The sequence below is a fragment of the Polypterus senegalus genome, chromosome 13 (genome assembly GCF_016835505.1).
Source record: "Polypterus senegalus isolate Bchr_013 chromosome 13, ASM1683550v1, whole genome shotgun sequence".
Classification (NCBI taxonomy): domain Eukaryota; kingdom Metazoa; phylum Chordata; class Cladistia; order Polypteriformes; family Polypteridae; genus Polypterus; species Polypterus senegalus.
Window position 1 is genome coordinate 67093601 of NC_053166.1, and position 18406 is coordinate 67112006.

An 18406-nucleotide genomic window follows, 5' to 3' on the forward strand; every position below is an offset into this window, starting at 1 on the left:
AGAGAACTACTTAAAGGATTTAGATTGGGTTTTTTTCTATAATTTACTTGAACCTTCCAGATGATTTTGCAACTTCTCTCATCACGCTAAGTATCATAGTTTGCATGTGGTACCAATTTATTTGCATGAATTCGAGAGAGACACAGTAGGCTGACGGGAGGGGGCAGAGCCCTCCTCACTCACTGGCACGTATCTTATGTCCGCTTAGCTAGAGAAGGAAAGAACTACTTAACAGATTTAGAGTGGATTTTTTTCTTTAAATTTGTTTGAACATTCTGTTTGATTTTGTGACTTCTCTAATTACGCTAAGAATCATAGTTTGTTGCAGGAGCGATATATTCGCTCTAATCCAAGACAGAGGCTGCGGTCCAAAGGAAGGGGAAAGCGTGACATCAGGAGTAGGGAGTTGGTCTACCTCTGCGTTTTGGAGTGTAACTTGCCTCCGCTTAGCCAGTGATAATCTTTTTGTTTATAGATTTTTAAAGTTTGTCCTGTTTCACTATTACACAGGCGATGTGGGGGACAGGTAGTAATATATACATTATAATGCAAAGTTGATAGACTGACAGACTAACCCTAACACTCTCTCGTCAGCAAAAACATTATTTCTCATTTAATTAAATTCACTGAAATATGGCATTGATGGTACGTTTAAGTCAGTATGTATCCGCTAAGAAAGCACATTTCAATATATAAATATTTAGGGGTAAAAACACGCTGTACAATAGAAAAACTAAATACCCCAAAATCTCAAAAATGGTTTTACAGGTTTGATTGAAATTTGATCGAAATTGGGCAATACCCTAGAAAGAAAAAAGAGACATGACAATTTATGATATACGAAAGGAAAGTTCTGCGAAGCTAAAGAAAGATGCAAAGTTCAATGGTTAGCAAGTGCTGTTTTTTACTGTTGACTACCGGCACTTTTAGATGCGTACCGGCTGTCATCTTAACTATCTTTTCTGCTGCATTAACCTCCAACTCAATCGAAGTGCTGCAAACTCCAAGTGATCACCCCCCCCCTTCAATTATAGTTCTTAAATCATGTAATACCCCAGTATAGTGGTGCGTAAATATGAAATGGGAAAGCCACGTAAATCATGTAGCCATGTTTGAAGCTCTTCACATTGATACATCAGTGTAACACATACGTATTTTCACTTCAAACACTGCTTTACATATATATTCCCATATACTTACTTATTATTTGACCAATGCCTTTATACAAGGCAACTTTCAACATTTGAGATTCAATTGGTTATATTTCTTTTGTTTTTCCAATAGCAGCACAGACAGGACGAAGTTCACACAATGTCAGTAGCAGGATTTGAACACACAACCTTAGGTTTTGATGTCCTAGATCCAATCCTTAACCATTACAGCACACCGCCTGCCAATAAAATTAGGCCTTATTTCAAAAACCTACAAATATTATGTACAGAAAAACACTTTGTTAGTTACCTAGTTCTTTTGATACACCTGATTAACCAGCAGCACCAATTTGTCTTATGAAATTTAACGCAGATAGTGCATAATAAAAGTGGTTGAACCTTGGAGCAAATAAATGTGTGTAGACTCCTACCTGCCCAAACATAGCTTACTGTATTATGAAGGCATTTTCCATCTCCGAAACATTTATATTATGAATGTGATTATTTATCAAATTGTCTCTGTTAATTCTGTCTTACATTTTTCCCTCTGATCATCACCAGAGAATATCATTTGCTTCTTAAATTACTGCAACATATGGATTGGTTTTTTTTTCAATTTCACCTGTAAACAGTTGATGAAGGTGCACAACTTGCACATACAATAGTGATCAAACATTTCTCTATCTCTCCCTAGGCACTGATGAAGATACCATAATAAACATCATCACCCAGAGGAGTAATGCACAGAGACAAGAGATCCTGCAAGCATTCAAGTCAACCTTTGGCAGGGTATTATTAACTATTTCATTTGCTTGTGATTATTTAGTTATTTTTCATTGATTTATTTATTTTTTATATGTTCAGCTGTTCATAATTGTTTGTTTGTTCAAAATGTTATATTCTCTCAATTAAATCATTGCAGCTTCTTAATTTCACAAACATATAAGTGGCACAGTTGAATTTGAATTCTTTGAATTTTAAGCAGGCCCACTTTTTAAGAACACAGTGTACATTGTGGAGTACAGGTATTAATAATTTCTGTAAGGTAAATGTAGACTAATACTCGAGTGATTTGAACAGCTTGACCTTAATATTAGTTCTGCTTGAGACAGATTTGCAGCATCCCACAGCTTAAGAATGCAATGGATGGATTATATTATAATGCTTCACTTTGCATACAGCATATGCAAATGTTAGTTTTAAAATAAATATTTAAAACAACATTCACAGATGGTTCTTTGATATGTTGGAATATCATTTAAATCAAATTTGATCAGTCAGTCAGTCATTTTTCAACCCACTCTATCCTAACACAGGGCCACAGGAGCCAATTCCAGCCAACACAGGGCGCAAGGCAGCGGAGAAGTAGTGTGTTAAAAAAGTTATGAAAAAGAAAAGGAAACATTTTAAAAATAACGTAAGATGATTGTTAATGTAATTGTTTTGTCACTGATATGAGTGTTGTTTTCATATCTATCTATATATATATAGCAAAATACCCGCGCTTGGCAGCAGAGAAGTAAAAAAGAAAAGTAAACATTTTAATAATAACGTAACATGATTGACAATGTAATTGTTTTGTCATTGTCATGAGTGTTGCTGGCATATATATATATTTATATATATATGCACAGACACACACACACACATATATAAACATATATATACATATATACATACATATATACATATACACATATACAAATATAGACATATATATATACATATATACATATATACACAGTTATATATATATACATATATATACAAACATACATATACAGGTACAGTGGTGTGAAAAACTATTTGCCCCCTTCCTGATTTCTTATTCTTTTGCATGTTTGTCACACAAAATGTTTCTGATCATCAAACACATTTAACCATTAGTCAAATATAACACAAGTAAACACAAAATGCAGTTTTTAAATGATGGTTTTATTATTTAGGGAGAAAAAATCCAAACCTACATGGCCCTGTGTGAAAAAGTAATTGCCCCTGAACCTAATAACTGGTTGGGCCACCCTTAGCAGCAATAACTGCAATCAAGCGTTTGCGATAACTTGCAATGAGTCTTTTACAGCACTCTGGAGGAATTTTGGCCCACTCATCTTTGCAGAATTGTTGTAATTCAGCTTTATTTGAGGGTTTTCTTGCATGTACCATCTTTTTAAGGTCATGCCATAGCATCTCAATTGGATTCAGGTCAGGACTTTGACTAGGCCACTCCAAAGTCTTCATTTTGTTTTTCTTCAGCCATTCAGAGGTGGATTTGCTGGTGTGTTTTGGGTCATTGTCCTGTTGCAGCACCCAAGATGGCTTCAGCTTGAGTTGACGAACAGATGCCCGGACATTCTCCTTCAGGATTTTTTGGTAGACAGTAGAATTCATGGTTCCATCTATCACAGCAAGCCTTCCAGGTCCTGAAGCAGCAAAACAACCCCAGACCATCACACTACCACCACCATATTTTACTGTTGGTATGATGTTCTTTTTCTGAAATGCTGTGTTCCTTTTACGCCAGATGTAACGGGACATTTGCCTTCCAAAAAGTTCAACTTTTGACTCATCAGTCCACAAGGTATTTTCCCAAAACTCTTGGCAATCATTGAGATGTTTCTTAGCAAAATTGAGACGAGCCCTAATGTTCTTTTTTCTTAACAGTGGTTTGCGTCTTGGAAATCTGCCATGCAGGCCGTTTTTTCCCAGTCTCTTTCTTATGGTGGAGTCGTGAACACTGACCTTAATTGAGGCAAGTGAGGCCTGCAGTTCTTTAGACGTTGTCCTGGGGTCTTTGTGACCTCTCGGATGAGTCGTCTCTGCTCTTGGGGTAATTTTGGTGGTCGGCCACTCCTGGGAAGGTTCACCACTGTTCCATGTTTTTGCCATTTGTGGATAATGGCTCTCACTGTGGTTCGCTGGAGTCCCAAAGCTTTAGAAATGGCTTTATAACCTTTACCAGACTGATAGATCTCAGTTACTACTGTTCTCATTTGTTCCTGAATTTCTTTGGATCTTGGCATGATGTCTAGCTTTTGAGGTGCTTTTGGTCTACTTCTCTGTGTCAGGCAGCTCCTATTTAAGTGATTTCTTGATTGAAACAGGTGTGGCAGTAATCAGGCCTGGGGGTGGCTACGGAAATTGAACTCAGGTGTGATACACCACAGTTAGGTTATTTTTTAACAAGGGGGCAATTACTTTTTCACACAGGGCCATGTAGGTTTGGATTTTTTTTCTCCCTAAATAATAAAAACCATCATTTAAAAACTGCATTTTGTGTTTACTTGTGTTATATTTGACTAATGGTTAAATGTGTTTGATGATCAGAAACATTTTGTGTGACAAACATGCAAAAGAATAAGAAATCAGGAAGGGGGCAAATAGTTTTTCACACCACTGTATATATACATATACATATATATACACATATAGATAGATAGATAGATAGATAGATAGATAGATAGATAGATAGATAGATAGATAGATAGATAGATAGATAGATAGATAGATAGATAGATACTTTATTAATCCCAAGGGGAAATTCACATAATCCAGCAGCAGTATACTGATACAAAGAAACAATATTACATGATAAAAGAAAGTGGTTGAAGTGATCAGTGAAACAGAGAAAAATAGAGATAAAAAGGTAAAAAGATAAAGTCATACACGGAGCTGCTGGAAAGGCTACCACTCGGATGCGGTGCCGGAAATTACACACACACACATATATACACATATATATACACATATACATATCTACATATATTCTGTATATACACATATATATGCAAATCTACATATATATGTACATATATATATTAGGGGTGGTACTCGATTAAAAAAATTAATCCAATTAATTAGAGGCTGTGTAATAATTAATCTTGATTAATCGTATGTAGTCACACATGAAAATTTGCCCCAAATCGCAAATGTTTTTTTTTAATTTAAAAGGGTTTTAGTGGACATGAATATTGTAAACTCAAGCTCTTTTAATTTCTGAAAAAAAAAATGCTTTTAAACTGCATTTGAATTCAAAACAGAAACAAAAATATCATCCCTGGTTAAAATTGGGCAGACTTAAAAATAAAGTGGTAGTTTAAGTACTTTAAGTACATTTTCAGAATGGTATTATCTTTAAATAATAATAACCAAAATTTCAACATAAAGTGCAGTTTTTCTTCTTAAAAAAATAAGTCAGAAACATAAAAGGTAATTTGACCAACTTAATCTTTAAACTCTGAGTAACCTTAGCCAAAATTATTTTGTACATTAGGCTAAAATAGTGTGATCATTGAACATTTTGTAATTAGATGTAATTAGAATTACTAACGGTCACGGAAGTCCAATGATCCCCAGTAAGAGCCACAAAGTCCGCTTTCTGTAATGCATCTAATTTTGCTTGCTTTTCAGTGTGCACAAAACCATGCTTTTATCAAGGCTTTGGTCGGGTAGTCTTTTGAAATGAAATTTTCCTCCGATCAGTCGTAGGAACGCACTTTATTCCGACTCTAACATTTTTGTAGCTGTGATGTGTGCATCAGTGTAATCAATGTACCAGGAAATCATGCATTGACAAAAGTTTCCCTTTGCTTGGAATTGAATGTGTGATTAAATGCATTATTTTTTTTTAATGCGTTATGGAGTACATGCATCAAAGCTTCTCAGCTGTGCTTGTGCTAAGAAAAGGAAACACTTTAAAAATAACGTAACACGATTCTGCGTTAACCGCATATTTTTTCATACCTCCCAAACCAAGGAGATGCGAGGGTAAAATGAATCGAGAATCGCATGTACATACTCGGTGCATCCCCTCTCGGGAATCGAACCTCAGATGTCGGCGCTAGAGGCAAAGCCTCTACAATTGCGCCACGGCATGTGACTTGTCTATTTGCAAGTATGTAGATTGGGGTATATATATATATTCGCAGCAGAGAAGTAGTGTGTTAAAGAAGTTATGAAAAAGAAAAGGGAACATTTTAAAAATAACGTAACATGATTGTCAATATACAGTAATTGTTTTGTGAGTGTTATTGAGTGTTGCTGTCAACATCAAGGATTTGATTATCATTATTTCTTTCAGTCAGGGTCATATTTGTACGATGTGTTGTGTTCAAGTTACATTCCGTGTTTGTCAATCGTTGTAAAGATAAGAGGTTTCATTCATCGAGTTTCGCTGAGTTTGTGCCAAACACCACCCTGACCATCTCATCTTCCTCTGCATAAGCACAGTCCTTCACCCGTAAATATTTAGCGGCAGTGTTTCTATTGGATTGCCGCTGACGGATGGCCTTATATGGGCAGGCACTAAATTACAAACGCCAGCGGCAGCCTGTCTATGAACTTAATTTAAACGTTAGGTTTACACCGTGCTTTCTTTCCGAAGTAGCAGCACTCATGAATATGGTTGTATATGTCAGTCGCTCGCTTCTTATTGTTTCGCTGCCTTCTCAATTATATAATGCATGTTTTCTTCAGTGCTTTTTTGAGCTCTTCCTGGTTTTCTACGTACTGCGTTGATAGTCAGTTCACGTGATTACTTGGGAGGCGTGATGATGTCACACGAAACTCCGCCCCCCATGGCCATCCAGCTCAACTCCATTATAGTATATGGGGAAAAATAGCTTCCAGTTATGACCATTATGCATAGAATTTCGAAATGAAACCTGCCCAACTTTTGTAAGTAAGCTGTAAGGAATGAGTCTGCCAAATTTCAGCCTTCTACCTACACGGCAAGTTGGAGAATTAGTGATGAGTCAGTGAGTGAGTGAGTGAGTCAGTGAGGGCTTTGCCTTTTATTAGTATAGATATATAAACATATATATATATATATATATATGTATATGGCTGTTCGAGTCACAAAGACAGAATGAGTACCAAAAATAGTTGGGATGCCAACTCTATTTAATTTCAAAAGCAACAGGGGCGCAGTGGTGCTCAAACATAAAGAATGCCGGCAGTCACCTCCAGTTCACCCTCTGGTGGTCGTTCCGAGTGTCAACTGGATGATAACATGCATAAAAGAGCGGAAGATTACCCCCCACCCTACCCAGAAGGGGGTGGGTTAGGGTTCATTTCACCCTACAGTATTTTTAGTCGACCAATGAGAAACGTGTACCAAGTTTAATGAAAATCGCTCCAGCCGTTCGGAAATGATGCTGGAACATACATACATACATACACACACACATACATTGACTTTTATATATATAGATTTTTGTAAAGTATGGTAATGAATAGCAAAGTAACTAATAAAACAGAAAAATGCTAATGCCAATATATTATAAGAGCGCACATCTCTATATATATAAAATCCAACGTCTGTCTGTCTGCCTGTATACGTATCTGTCCACTTTTCATGAGAAAACTACTTAACAGATCTAAGTTGGGTTTTTTTCTGAAGTTTGCTTGAACATTCCAGTTGATTTTGCGACTTCACTCATTAAGGTAAGTGTCATAGTTCGCTTACAGGAGCGATATATTCACGTTAATTTGAGACAGAGGCTTCAGGCTAAGGGGAGGGGAGCATGACGTCAGGAGTAGAGAGTTGGTCTAGTTGGTTTGGAGTGTAACTTGATGTAAGGAGTGGAGAGCTGGGCAGGGCCCTTCTCACTCACTCCCCAGCATCTGTTTGAATCGGTCTAACTTTGGCCACATTTTGGATCATACCTTGCCTCCGCTTAGCTAGCAATACCTTTTTGTTTATTAATATAGTCACTGATAAATTGCACAAATTTCTGTGGAAAATATTGCATTTTGAAAGAAACAATCGTTACAAGAACAATACTAAAGTTAGTTAAAGGAACAATAGTTACTGTACATACATTGAAGAATAGGTGGAGAATTTAACTCTTTGCGGGCTGAATATTTTCTCGGCAGATGGCAGGAATGTGCAGCAGAGCAGTTGCCGGCCGCCTGTGCCGTCTTCATGCAGGATCTGGCGAGAGAGCGAGGCGAATGCACAAAGCAAAATACTCCATAGCCAATGTTTTGTATATTATTGCTGAATCAGACTCTGAGTTATCACGCTCCGATTGTGATGCAAGTGAACTGGGGATCGAAAAAGAAAGTGACGTACCAGCATCAACTGATCATAGTGCTGAATGTGCTCGTGTAGCAGTCGGCAGCAGTGTGAACACACTAGTCGACACCCACTGTGAAAGAGTTAACTCAATAGGATAAAATTTAACTGCCATCATATTTTGTAAGCAAGTCATTAAGGTTCCTGAGTTGCAGCTATTCAAATATATGAGTCTTTTTAAATTCTGTAATACTTTTCTCAGTGAAAATCTCTTTAAAAGAAAGAATAATACATGAAGATTTATATATAATGATTGACTGGTGGCATAGTGGCACATATGTGTTCCCAGTCTGAATCCCACATTACTTCACTGCTGCTGCCTAAAGTCCAGTTTCACAGAGACTGAGGAGGAGCTTTTTACCACAGTTCATCAGCATCTTGAATAAGGACTCTATTACATTAAGTTATTTATTTAGTTATTATTTATTAATTACCATATATTTTTAATTCTCTAAGTAATTTTTGATATTTATAAAGTCATATATTATTGCTATTATTATTTTATATTCTTCTTAAAACCTCAGTCATTGGAGCTAAATAAATAAGCATTTCATTACATATTGTACTGCATGTACTGTATATTTTTTATGTGACAATGTTTGATTTGAATTAATATGACATCCAAAGACATGCAGTTAAGTTTAATTGCCACTTTAAAAATTGGCCCTGTGTGAGCGTGGCTTTATCCAGGAGTAGCCCCTACACTGGAATTGCGCCGTGTCCATGGCTGAGTTTGGCCCTGCACTCAGTGTTGCTAGGATAAGCTCTAGCGTCCTGTGACCATGAAAAGTATTAGGATTAACCATTTTAGGTAATGTATGTATGTAAATAGTGATTGCAATTACTGTAAATCTAATGTATACAAACTATATGTTGTCATTGCCTATAAAAATATAATTATTGTGGCAAAATTTTATAACCTATTTGGAAAGTTAAAGCACTCATACCGTGCCATTGAATAATTAGATTTCCAGTTTCTGTTTTCTGTATGCATTTTTTTATCTTTTTGATTCTTTGTTTCAGAACTTAATGGCTGATTTCAAATCAGAAATATCTGGAGAGTTTTGCAAGTTAGTTCTTGGTCTAATGATGACCCCAGCACAGTTTGATGCTAAACAGATGAAGAAAGCCATGGAGGTAAAAGGATTTTTTGTCTTATTTCAAAGGCAGGCCGTGAGTATTTTAACGGATGTGTTTTCTTGCATTTCAGCCCAAGCTGCTAACTTCCACATACATCGGTTGTAGCATGTTAAACTTTGATTTTTCACAACCCTTGGCCTGAATACATTTTTTAGAATGCTGAATAAATGGATACACATTAAAAATAGCTTAGTTTCTATAAAAGTTAAGTTTCAGATCTCTGCTTGTGAAAAAGTTGAATTTATAAGATCCCCGTGGTATTCCCTACATCTAATTTTACTGACACCATGTTTTATCATAATTCATGCTGTGTATCAGTACACATTGACAGGATTATATTTACAGCTGGATCAATAGTTGTTTGTTTAAATATTGCACCAAAATCCAACTGCCTCAAGGTCTTCCTTTAGAATGACTCTGTGCCAGTTTCCACTTACTTACTGTCTCACTTTGTGTATTAGGGTGCTGGCACAAATGAGAAAGCTCTGATAGAGATCTTAGCAACAAGGAACAATCAAGAAATTCTGGCCATGAATGAAGCCTATAAGGAAGGTAATATTTATTTTAAAAATATAGGCACGAAACTGCTTAAGACTTGTTCTGATTTGGTAATGCTTACAAATGTGCATGTAAGTGCATAAAGCTGACAGACGCATGCTGTATCAAGAACCCAACAGCCATACTTGAATAATAGCAGAGAAAACCTTTCTGGAAAGTGACTCAAGTTAAAGTGAAATTTGCGCATGAGAAAACTACTCAAGTAGTAGTTATGAAGTACCTGATATAAAGTGTACTTAAGTATCAAAAGTACATGTAGGATTTATCAATATATTATACTGTATATATATTAAAATGTTATTATCAGCTTGAATTAATTCAGGCTAACTTCTTTTTGTGTGTCAATCTTATTACAACCATTAAAGTGTGAGCCAAGTAGCTGCAACTTGAAGCAGTGACATTCACTGTGAGTGGACATCTGAAAGATTGTATCTTAATTCATTGGGGAGGCCTCTAGTCAGAGAGGCATACAGGCATCCCCTACTATAAAAAGGTGCTAATTCATTCATTCCTGAAAACCCTTTTATAAAGTGATTTTTTGTAACACATACACCTCATTACAATTAATTTAAATGTAAAACATTTTTATATATTCTCTGGCCTCCAAAAATGATACCCCATTTTTGTTCAAATAACATTTAACCATACAAAAATTGACAGATTAGTCATTCACCAAAAAACTTATCCTAATAAGGCATTGCCCTTCATTAAATAATCTCTGTATTTCCCAAGCAATAAGACTTCCACCTGTCTGGTGTCCATGCCCTTGCCCAGGCATAATGTCGTTCAGTGTCCACAAGAGGGTGGGAATGTCTGATGAACAAAGGTGAATAGCTGGTGTCAGAAGTAAACCATGTGGGCGTCATCTGGCGCCCATAACAGGACTATAATGTCTGACAAAGAAAGACAACAAGAAGCACAAAGAAAGAGGGCTATAAGGGCTAGAAAGTCCAATGAAAAAAGGCAACAAGACATACACAGAAAGAGGGGTGTAAGGCATATTCAGTGAAAAGAGGTTCATAAATTCATGATGCGATCAAAACAGATGGACTTAACCATTGTACCGTTAACTCTGTTTTAATAAATCAGTGTTTTGCTATGCTAGTGTTTAATAAAATGCTTTACTTAAACTTTAGAACTTCTAGATCTGCATTCAAAGAAATTTCCTTTTGGTTTTTCTTGGGCTTTTTCAACTAGTTCATGACCTGTTTTGAAGCTGTGATGCTGAGGATAATGCTAAAAGACAAGTGAGCGACACACGTGACAAAATATACCTCGCTGTAGCCCGCAGATCAGCCCTGCCATGTTGGGCAGACTTCTGCAGAGACAATGGCTGAATGCAGCAAAATCAACAGTGGAAATAACCAAAATTGGACTTGTATGTTGCCAACGTCCAGCCCAAACCCAAACTTCCAGCTCTGGTCCGTTTGGCAGGACAGTGGCTGAATGTAGCACTAGATATGAGAATGACTGATACTGGGAATGCACTTCTCCAACATCTATCCCCGCCCCAAACATCCAGTCCTACCATGTTCTGCAGGCTGCATCAAGCTGTACTTAGAATAATTGCACAGAAAACAGATGTTACCACCAGCACATATGAAAATTGTCCCAGTTTCTTCATATACGTAAAGTGATTGTTTCTGAAATGGGTGGACCATGTATTTTAGATATTAGAGTAAAACATTGTACGTATTTTCATGTTTATTTTCTGATCTAATATTGCAGTGTCTGGCAAAATACGTCAGCATAAGAGTAGCCATTTGTGCTTGAAAATATAGTGAAGTAAAAAGTAAAAGCACACAAAAAAATGTAAACTAAAATAGAAGTTCAGTATTCATCAAACATATAATACAGTAACAAAGTTTTTCTATTTTTACTTCATTTCAGTTCAGTGCTAGCTGTACCTTACACCCTGATAATGTATGTACTGTACTTTTACTACATGTTAGATGGAATAATCTGATTATAAGTTAGAGGACAATGATCTTAAGAATTTTTCAGAATCTAAGTATCTTACGGCCACTAGGTGGAACCACTTTAAAACTAAAGCCTGAGTGATATATTTTGTTTGTGTACATGTTTTTCCATCTTTGCTTTCCTTCAGCATATCACAAGAGTCTGGAAGATGCAATAACATCAGACACCTCAGGTCACTTTTGTCGAGTGCTAGTCTCCCTAGTACAGGTAAGTTTTATGCTTTATCAATACTGCGTTTTTCTAAAACCACTTTCACTCTCAAGTAACTTTTATTATCTCAATTAATACAGTGCACAAACCTAACTGTCAATAACATAAATGAGATTTTTGTAGTCCTTATAAGCACCCATGCACACACTAAGGATGAGTTCCAATACTTTTCTTTAACGGCTTCAATATTTAAACATTATTATAAGTAACCTTGTATACATTATAAAGGCAAAAGTAGAATATGCAAAAAATAAATCAGATAAGGTGGCACGATGGCACAGTGGTAGCGCTACTGTCTCACAATTAGGAGACCCAGGTTCACTTCCCGGGTCCTCCCTGCATGGAGTTTGCATGTTCTCCCTGTGTCTGCGTGGGTTTCCTCCCACAGTCCAAAGACATGCAGGTTAGATGCATAGGCGATTCTAAAATTGTCCCTGGTGTGTGCTTGGTGTGTGTGTGTGCCTTGCGGTGGTCTGGCACCCTCCCTGGGATTTGCTCCTGCCTTGCGCCCTGTGTTGGCTGGTATTGGCTCCAGTGGATCCCTAAGACCCTGTAGTTAGGATATAGCGGGTTGGATAATGGATGGATGGATAAATCAGATATGCAAAACAGTATTCATGACAGGTGCCATGCTAAGCTCCTTTATAAATCTCAAATTAACTTAAAACAATTTGCTTTTGCTCGCATTTTCAGCCACTCCCTGTCGCCACCTTCCAGTAAACGTATATGGTGTAAAAACTCCTTTTTTGAATATTCCTGACCTAATCACCATTGTGACAGTAGAGGGCGCTGTCGCTCCTCCAAACCCGCAGACAACACGTTCAGACACCAGGTAAAATATCAGAAATAAATTTAATTTTCTTGAATTATGTGCACAAAGCACCTCCACCTCCACACTACACAAATAATAAATCAATAATCACAATAATAACAATAATCAATCATCGTCTCCACCCAGCAGCTCTGTCACACTCCCTCCCAACTCTGGCTCAGTCTGCTGAGTTTCCCATAGTTATTTATACAGTATAGTTCATCACCCAGAAGTGCTTCTGTACTTCAGTCCATGTGAATCCATAGCACTTCCGGGTTAGATGAAATCTTCTCCTTTTCTTCAGCCCAGAAGTACTTTGTTTCTTCCGTTCCCGTGACTAGCGAGTACTTCCGGGATATAATAGAAACACTCGTACCTCCCTGCAGCGGCCCCTGGCGGACCCCACGGTATCCAGCAGGGCTGTGAAGCCAAACTCCATTGTCCATGATGCCCTGAGGGAATTCGGAGCACCTCCATGTTGCAGGGAGGACTCCATCTAGTGGCATGGGGATGTTGGCCGTGATAAACTGCCGGCCATCTCTCACACCATATACATCATGTTCCTGAGTGAGATCTTTTCTTATAAACTATGGGAGAATGGAGAAAATTAAACTTAAGTGGCTATGAACTTGAGGTATTACTGACATTTGGTGAAGTTTAAGGAGTGGCCAAGGTGACCTTCCTCCAAACTCTATAAACAGATGTACGATGTTACTAAATTTAGTCTAAAAAAAAGGGTATTTTACCTCAGTTTCTAAGGTCACATTTAATGTTAATCTGTGAATTAGGTGTGCAGTGACACAGTGGTAGCACTGCTGCCTCTTAGTGAGAAGTCTAGGGGGTCGCACCCTGAGTGCTTCCTCCTTGGAGTTTGCATGTGGGTCTGCATGGATTTGCTCCAGTTTCCTCCTACAGTTCAATGATATATGTGGTAGGTGAACTGGCAATCCTAAATTGTCCCCTGATATGTGTGTGTGTGTGTGTGTTTACCTTGTGATGGGTTGCTTGCTCACTGTGATAGGCTTCACATTTTCTAACTTCTTAAAATAAGAAAGCGCTTATTTTCCCTCAATTAAAATATGTAGACAAACTTAAAAACATAACTTTTGTGCCATTTTAATATATTTTTTTGGATAATGGCTAACTTAACGTCCTCTTGGAGTTCTGTGATGAATTGGAGCCATCATTACAGAGACCATCATGCAGAAATCATACCATCCCTGTTTCATTACAGGTTTTGAAGAAAATCGATGGATGGAGGAATGAATGAAGAATAAATGAATGAATGAATGGATGAGTGAATAGGTGGAATCAGAATGATACTGACCAGTCATTGAAACTGGCAATGACAGAAAATGTTCCTTTACTTTGTTGTCCTGCTGTGTGGAGTTGCTAAAATGCCAACACAAAAAAAAGGTCTGTGTAGGACTTACAGATGCTCAAAACTGTATGGAACTTTAAGCCAACTTTAATTGCAAGTTTCTTTTTATAAATCCCAACTTTTGAATAAGAAATAGCTTATATGGGTTTCCAAGCATAAGCAAGTTTTATACATGAGTCCCCAGATCAACAGCCCACTTAAGATAACAGTTTAAAAGGCCATGCAGGTTCTTTGACAGTGCTGTATTTGTAGTCAACCATTTCTCTTATTACATTATTTCTCATCTTGGAAACTCATCTATCCATCGATTTCCCTAACACACTTATGCAGGGAAGGTTTGCAGGAAAACTGGAGTCAATTCCCGCTAGCGCAGTGCAGAAGACATAAGCAGTCCCTGCACAGGGTGCCAGTCCATCACAGGCTGAGCACATCAACATACACCAACCCACACACTCAGGCCAATTTAACAACTCCTCACCACCTAACCTGTATGTCTTTGGACGGTGGGAGGGGAGCGAAGTGCCTGGAAAAAACCTACGTGGACACAAAGAAGCACATGCAAGCTCCATATAGGGAGCACCTGGGGTGAACCACAGTCTCCATGTTGAGTGCTGGCCACTCAGAAATTCAGTAGATTTCAAATTATTTTGCATAGCGTTTTTCTCAATGACATTACCAGAGCAGTGTACACATTGGCAAGTATAGCAGAAAGTAAAATACAGAATTACATTCAATAATAGCACATATAATAATGCAATAAAACCCCATAACAGCAAATCCAAGTCAAAGATATTTTCAGGATATTCTGTTTTGTAAACTGGATTTTTTATAGCTCCTAATATAGCAATGGTAAAAAATGTTATTTTAGATCAGCTGGCAGCAGAGCAGAGAGAACAAAATTAAAATCTACACTTTTTGTTGACTGATTGATTTGACATGCTAACTAAATCTGTAACATTTCATGTTCATTTGGTTAGGGTAATAGAGAGGAAGGGCAGGCTGACCTTGAACGAGCTGAGGAAGACGCAAAGGTAAGTCAACTGGAACATTATGCTGTCTTCCCAGTTATCTTTGCAGAAGGATGAGACTCAGTAGGAAAAAATCAGTTTATCTTGATATTGTATACTCTACAAATAAGACATCCTGATGACTACAAGTTGACTGTTTTTAAAACGTATGTATCTGTGTACTGTTTATTTATCGTTTGGATTCTGAGGTTTCTCTTCAACATCAAAACTGACAGCATTGTTTAAATAAATCTAATAGTGTGAGTTGTCCCTGAAGCTTGAACTAACTTGTAACTTAACCTGATAATTGTGATACAAAGCAGAATACAGAGCTAAATATGTATTTTTCGAAACATGAAATTAAGACATAAAGCAGTTCTTACTCAGTTCCTATAGAATTTTTTAAATATCGCAAGCCTACTAAAATGATTCTTATTGATATTTATGGTTGGTAATAAGCAGCTTCAGGCTGCTTTGTTATATTTTAACACCTCTCTAAAATGCAGTGTGTTAGTGGGTGGAATTTACAGAGCTTTCGACAGTTATGTTATGATGTCTGCTTTTGTTATGAATCCTTATTTTTATCCATTTCAACAAAAATACTTAATTCCTGTCTTTGTTGTGCTATCAGACTGTAGCTGAAGCACTGGTGAGTATGACAATCCTGTGAAAAAAGGGCCAAAATAAGGGATGTATTGGTTCCCTTATACTGCATAAGCTCCAATAAAGCACTTTTAACCATAGGGATTCTTTTCATTTGCAGTTTGTGAAACACATTTACAGTATACTATTATTTCAATTGATAGCACAGTATGTGCTACGCTATCCTGTCATAGAACTCAAGTTTACTTGTGTGTGGAATGTAAGCATTCTAATGCGTACTTAAGCTGTAGAGGGCAGTGTTTGCTTTCAATATATACAAATTTCAAAGTGATAATCTAGTGAATCTCAGAGTACTGTGTGCTAATGCACACATGATTAATATTTCACATCATTTATGTTCATTTGGCATCAATGTTTGGAATTTAAAAGAGAAGGGGTGTGGATATATGCACCCCATTATTGATGTTTTCATTCCTCTACAGTTCAACTGATTTAAATTTGAACACACATTATCTGTCATTGCATTGAAGGCAGGGAGCTGTGCCTCAGTGAAAAAGAAAAATGAGCAACTCTTCTGAGTAAACAAAAAACCTTCTGAATTTTCTAACAGATTGCTATTATCATTATAATGTAAATAAATAGTATTTCAAGAAGCAGGAGGCTATAAAAGGCACATTTTTTGTTTCTTGCAACATTCAATTTTCAGTCTTCTTAATTCATGTTTTGCTTCTTGGCATTTTATTTGAAGGTACAGTATTTTGATGTTAGAAGAACATTTTTCTATTCAGTATAATCTAACAAAGATTCTTTCTTTTTTGGGTAGGAACTTTCTGATGGTTGTAATGATGATTCAAATTCAATGGAAACTAGATTCATGAGCATTTTATGTACAAGAAGTTACCCTCATCTGAGAAAAGGTATTACACAACTATACAAGGGGTAATCAAAAAGTTTCAAGCCTGAACCTGAAAGGGTTTTTCCTACACTGCTTATTTCGTAAACAGACCACGATAAGCTCCTGTGTACTAAAATATGTGAATAACAAATTTCAGTCATTTGTGATTTCTAGTGTATGTTTATTATTTCTAAATCAAGTCAACAATAATGTTAACCCTTGCAAAATGAAATATTGCGCTATTACAGACTGGATTTTGAAGCCCATTGTAGTAGAACATGGCTGGATTGTCAGCTTCCATATTCCATCAGTAACAATATTCAATAAGTTAGGGTGTTTGGGATGTTGTCCTTGAAGCACTTGGGCCTGTGGATCTGACAATCACTAAGCATACCACATTCAAAGCCATACATCTGTACTCTTGCTCATTCTCCTATTGAACTACACATACTCAGACAGACAGACAGACAGACAGACACAGATAGATAGATAGATAGATAGATAGATAGATAGATAGATAGATAGATAGATAGATAGATAGATAGATAGATAGATAGATATTACTTTAAATGACATATTCTACTTTGTTTGTTAGTCCAAGACACCACAATAAAAGTACAGAAGTAGCTAAGAAGCCGTAGTTGTTCAACAAGAATTAGGAAAGGTGTGCTACTTGGATTATATGTTAAAGAGGAATAAAGTGAATAGTCAATTGTGTTTAAATGAGATGTGGATGGATGGACGTGGTGGTTTATGGTTGACCAAGACAACAGAAGCAAATGTCAACAAACATTTAAAGAAAGGAAGCAGCTAAATAACTGGGGTAAACAAGGATAATGACCATACAGCCAGTTATTTATGTTTGATATAGTATCACAATTTACATGGGAGTACAAAAGAGGACAAGTTAAAAACAGGGAATTAGGTTTCATAGCATGAAAAGGAGAATTAAAATTTTGAAACCAGCTATGACCTGAAAGTATTCAGTTCTAAATTAGCCTAAACATGCCCAAATGAACATTTGCAGAAAAAAGACCTTGCACAATCACATATTTGAATAATATACAAAACAAAATTCAATGAAGAAAATCTGCAACTTACCGTTTATGCCCATAATTCACAAGCATTAATCTTAAAGTGATCTTTTTCATCATAACATTCAAACAATCTTTTGTCAAAAGAGCTGAAGAAAGTCAGAACTAATCCTAACATGCAACAGCCTCTAAACAGAACCGCACTCAGTGAGCTTTAGACTGTAATAATGAAGACATAGACGTAGGCCAATGTAGTTGCCTGCCTAGATAAAGACCAGTAGAATCCAAACCCTGAGGCAGCAGGAATCAAGGTTGAAGTGAAATGATTAGTGAAAAAAATGCAAAAATAATAATTGCATTCTGTTTTACAAGAGCTGCACTGACCTCCTCATTACTATACTGTCATTAACCTATACAAAAAGGGCCTCAGGTGATCATCTGTTCATTTAATGCACTTAGTTTACTTTTACACTCACAGGTGATTCCATCGAAAATCTTATATATAAACATTAGGAGAACATGTACACTCCACACACATAAATGACTCGGCCCAGGGTTCAC

General features: G+C 36.8%; 1 protein-coding gene across 5 annotated transcripts in view; it reads left to right on the plus strand.

The window, feature by feature from the left end:
* The window catches only part of anxa6 (annexin A6), an 88902-nt gene that overhangs the window by 53639 nt on the left and 16857 nt on the right, over positions 1–18406 (plus strand). For 3 of the 5 annotated variants that reach the window (XM_039774154.1, XM_039774153.1, XM_039774155.1), the window contains exons 16-22: positions 1846–1940; positions 9250–9363; positions 9828–9918; positions 12032–12111; positions 15284–15337; positions 15945–15962; positions 16740–16833. In XM_039774154.1, the coding sequence (XP_039630088.1) occupies positions 1846–1940; positions 9250–9363; positions 9828–9918; positions 12032–12111; positions 15284–15337; positions 15945–15962; positions 16740–16833 (546 nt within the window). The remainder of the gene's footprint in view (positions 1–1845; positions 1941–9249; positions 9364–9827; positions 9919–12031; positions 12112–15283; positions 15338–15944; positions 15963–16739; positions 16834–18406) is intronic. The other 2 variants (XM_039774156.1, XM_039774157.1) reach the window with 1 other exon arrangement.